Consider the following 4,146-nt stretch of genomic DNA (forward strand, 5'->3'; position numbering starts at 1 on the left):
GGCGAAACCCCGTCTCTACTAAAAATACAAAAAATTAGCTGGGCGTGGTGGCGGGCGCCTGTAATCCCAGCTACCCAGGAGGCTGAGGCAAGAGAATCGCTTGAACCCGGGAGGTGGAGGTTGCAGTGAGCTGAGGCAGCGCCACTGCACTCCAGCCTGGGCGACAGAGAGACACTCCGTCTCAAAAACAAAGTTAAATTAAAAAACTCATGTCTGCGGTAAACAGCCACCCTTCTTGGGGAAACTGAGTCTTTCTTCTGGAACCTCAGCCTTCTCGGGCAGACCAGTAACCTAGGCTGTGCCCTCCAGCCTCACTGTGTGGCCCTGAGCAAGACATTCTGTCTCTGTGTGCCCGTCCAAATTGGAGAAGAGGCATGATTCAATTTTGTGGGGGGTAGCTGCAGGGATGTTGGTCAATTCAGCTTCCCTCCCTGACCCCTAAACTCACTGGCCCAGACCACCCCTTGCCCTCACCACCGTCTGAGAGCCAAGGCTAGGGGGCTGGATATTTTGACCACAGTTGAAGGAAAGCTCACAGGTGCTGATCGTGTCTCCCCGGCCCCTCCCAGGCCCCTGGTGGACTTGTACAGCCGCCGGTACTTCCTGACCATCCCGTATGAAGAGTGCAAGTGGAGGAGAAGGTGCGCTTGGTGTCTGGGGTGTGGTGGGCTCCCGAGGGCCCTGTCTTGAATTCCCAGGTGGGACCAGCAGTAACTTAGAAAACGCCACTAGGGGCCGGGCGCGGTAGCTCCAGGCTGTAATCTCAGCACTTCCGGAGGCCGAGGCTGGCAGATCACCTGAGGTCAGGGGTTCGAGACCAGCCTGGCCAACATGGTGAAACCCTGTCTCTACTAAAAATACAAAAATTAGCTGGGCGTGGTGGCACACACCTGTAATCCCAGCTACTTGGGAGACTTGGGAGGCTGAGGCAGGAGAATCGCTTGAACCCGGGAGGCAGAGCTGAGATTGGATCACTGCACTTCAGCCTGGATAGCAGAGGGAGACTCTGTCTCAAAAAAATAAAAGGGGGCAGCCGGGCACGATGGCTCACGCCTGCAATCCCAGCACTTTGGGAGGCCGAGGTGGGCGGATCACCTGAAGTCAGGAGTTCGAGACCAGCCTGGCCAACATAGTGAAACCCCGTCTCTACTAAAAATTTAAAAATTAGCCCGGCGTGGTGGCGGGCGCCTGTAATCCCAGCTACTCGGGAGGCTGAGGCAAGAGAATGGCTGGAACCCACGAGGCGGAGATTGCAGTGAGCCGAGATCAGGCTACTGCACTCCAGCCTGGGCGACAGAGCGAGACTCTGTCTCAAAAAAAAAGAAAAAAGAAAGAGAAAACGCCACTGGACACAGGCCACATCCCAAAGCCACAGGCACTGGGCACTTAGCTGGCTGGAGCTCTGTGCCAGGCACCCAGAGCCCGAGGCCTGAATAGCACAGCCCACCCCAACCCTGTCCAGGGCATTTCCTGGGCCCGTAGGGGGAACATGCTGGAGGTTGGAGCCTCCAGCCCAGGACTTCTGACCGAGGGTCCCCTTGCTCAGAGGTTCTGTCCCTGACTGTGACAGCTTTCAGGTCCCCCCCCCAGGGATATAATCTTGGCATCACCCTTCTGTGCTCTAAGCCATCCTTGCCTTCTCCCTCTACAGTACCCGCAACTACACCGTCCCTGATCCCCCCGGCCTCTTCGACGGCCACGTGTGGCCCATGTACCAGAAGTACAGGCAGGAGATGGAGGCCAACGGTGTGGAAGTGGGTAAGCCCCTGAGCATGACCAGGCCTTGCCCTGGGGAGGACCCTGAGCCCAGTCCCTCTCCATCTTTTTTTTCCAAGACAGGATCTCGCTCCGTCACCCAGGCTGGAGTGCAGTGGCGTGATCTTGGCTCACTGCAACCTCCGCCTCCCAGGTTCAAGCCATTCTCCTGCCTCAGCCTCCCACATAGCTGGGATTATAGGTGTGCGCCACCACGCCCAGCTACTTTTTGTATTTTTAGTAGACATGGGGTTTCGCCATTTTGGCCAGACTGGTCTTGAACCCCTGACCTCGTGATCTGCCTGCCTTGGCCTCCCAAAGTGCTAGGATTACAGGTGTAAGCCGCCGCGCCCGCTCCCTTCTTGCTGTTGGTCCAGGAAATGGACTCCAGCAGCCCGACTCTGCAGGTCTCCTTGCTCCCGACCCAGCCGTCCACTCCTCCCCCTGTGCTCTGGCCCCCTTCCTCCTGGCGGCCCTGACCGCGGCCTTTCTGATTTCAGTCTACCTAGACGGCACAAAGTCCCGAGAGGAGCTCTTCCGTGAGGTCCTGGAAGATATTCAGAACTCGCTGCTGAACCGCTCCCAGGAATCAGCCCTCTCCTCGGCTCGCCCAGCCAGGCCACAGGGACCCGGACGCGGATGCGGCCACAGAACGGCCAGGCCTGCGGCATCCCAGCCGGACATTGTGTGACTGTTTCCCTAAGCGGGAGGTCTGTACGTTGGAGAATGGAGGCCCCACTCCCAGTTGGGTGTCCCAGAGCTCAGGGACTGAGCCCCAAGACGCTTCTGTAACCTCGCTGCAGCTTAAATATTAAACTGGGTCCTGTTTTTTTAACTGTTGGTGTCTACTGTGTTCTGTTTAAGATCCTGTCAGGCCAGGTGCGGTGATTCATGCCTGTAATCCCAGCACGTTGGGTGGCCGAAGCGGGCAGATTACCTGAGGTCAGGAGTTCGAGACCAGCCTGGCCAACCCTGTCACTACTGAAAATACAAAAATCAGCCAGGCATAGTGGCGCATGCCTGTAATCCCAGCAACTTGGAGGGCCAAGGCAGGAGAATCGCTTGAACCCAGGAGTTTGAAACCAGCCTGGGCAACATACTGAGACCCCCGTTTCTGTTTTTGTTTTTATTTATTTATTTATTTTTGAGACGGAGTCTCGCTCTGTCGCCCAGGCTAGAGTGAAGTGGCACGAATCTTGGCAGTAAGCCAAGATCGCGCAACTGCACTCCAGCTGGGTGACAGAGCGAGAGCTGTCTCAGAAAAAAAATTAAAAATTAGCTGGACATGGTGGTACACCTGTGTAGCCCTGGCTACACAGGAGGCTGAGACAGGAGGATTGCTTCAGCCCAAGAGGTTGAAGCTGCAGTGAGCTATGATCGGGCCACTGCACTACAGCCTAGGTGACAAAGCGAGACCCTGTCTCAAAAAAATTTTTTTTCTCAATGTCTATAAATAAAGTTTTATTGGCACCTGGCCCCTGCCATTTGCATGTGTCAGCCCTGTGGCTGCTTTAGTACTACAATAGCACGTTGAGTCACCCCGACAGAGGAGGTCTGTCTGCAAAGCCTGCAAAGCCAAAAATATTTACTATCTGCCCCTCTGTGCAAAACGTGTGCTGAACAGTGTGGTGTATGGCAGGTCGAGTCCAGGGCCACAGGGAAGGTCTGAGGTCTGTGTGCTGGAGGGGAGGCAGGAGTGGACATGGAATGAGAGGATGACATGGAAGAGGTGGCTTGCCAAGGCTTGTCCTTCACCATAAGCACGGAGTGTGGTAAGGATGATCTGCCGGTCACTGCGCCCAAAATAGTCCAGGACAGGACAGAGAAGTAAGACAGAGAGGTGGCTCCAGGACAGCAGAAGCCCTGCCTGGCAGCCCAGACACCTTGGGCATTATTGTTTAAAAAAAAGAAAGGTTCATGCCTGTAATCCCAGCACTCTGGGAGGTTGAGGTGGGAGGATCACTTGAGCCCTGGAGTTCCAGACCAGCCTGGGCAACATAGTGAGACCCCCGTCTCTACAAAAAATGATAAAATATTAGCCGGGCGTGGTAGCTCATGCCCGTAATCCCAGCACTTTGGGAGGCCGAGGCAGGTGGATTGCTTGAGCCCAGGAGTTTGAAACCAGCCTGGGCAACATACTGAGACCCCGTTTCTGTTTTTGTTTTTATTTATTTTATTTATTTATTTTATATATTGAGAAATAAATAATAAATATTATTTATTTATATTAGCTCTGTCGCCCAGGCTAGAGTGAAGTGGCACGATCTCGGCTCACTGCAAGCTCCACTTCCCAGGTTCAAGCGATTCTCCTGCCTCAGCCTCCCAAGCAGCTGAGATCACAGGCATGCACCACCACGCCCAGCTAATTTTTTTATTTTTAGTAAAGACGGG

The 4,146-nt window shown here is 54.7% G+C and overlaps 1 protein-coding gene across 1 annotated transcript in view; it reads left to right on the top strand.

Moving 5' to 3' along the window:
* NMRK2 (nicotinamide riboside kinase 2) overlaps positions 1–2,590 on the top strand; it is a 5,933-nt gene extending 3,343 nt beyond the window's left edge. Inside the window, exons 6-8 of the mRNA XM_011967460.1 lie at positions 521–641; positions 1,652–1,758; positions 2,256–2,590. Of these exons, the coding sequence (XP_011822850.1) occupies positions 521–641; positions 1,652–1,758; positions 2,256–2,446 (419 nt within the window). The 3' untranslated portion in view covers positions 2,447–2,590. The remainder of the gene's footprint in view (positions 1–520; positions 642–1,651; positions 1,759–2,255) is intronic.
* Positions 2,591–4,146: the final 1,556 nt, after the last annotated feature.

Source organism: Mandrillus leucophaeus, unplaced genomic scaffold (assembly GCF_000951045.1).
Source record: "Mandrillus leucophaeus isolate KB7577 unplaced genomic scaffold, Mleu.le_1.0 Scaffold8, whole genome shotgun sequence".
NCBI classification, from domain to species: Eukaryota; Metazoa; Chordata; class Mammalia; order Primates; family Cercopithecidae; genus Mandrillus; species Mandrillus leucophaeus.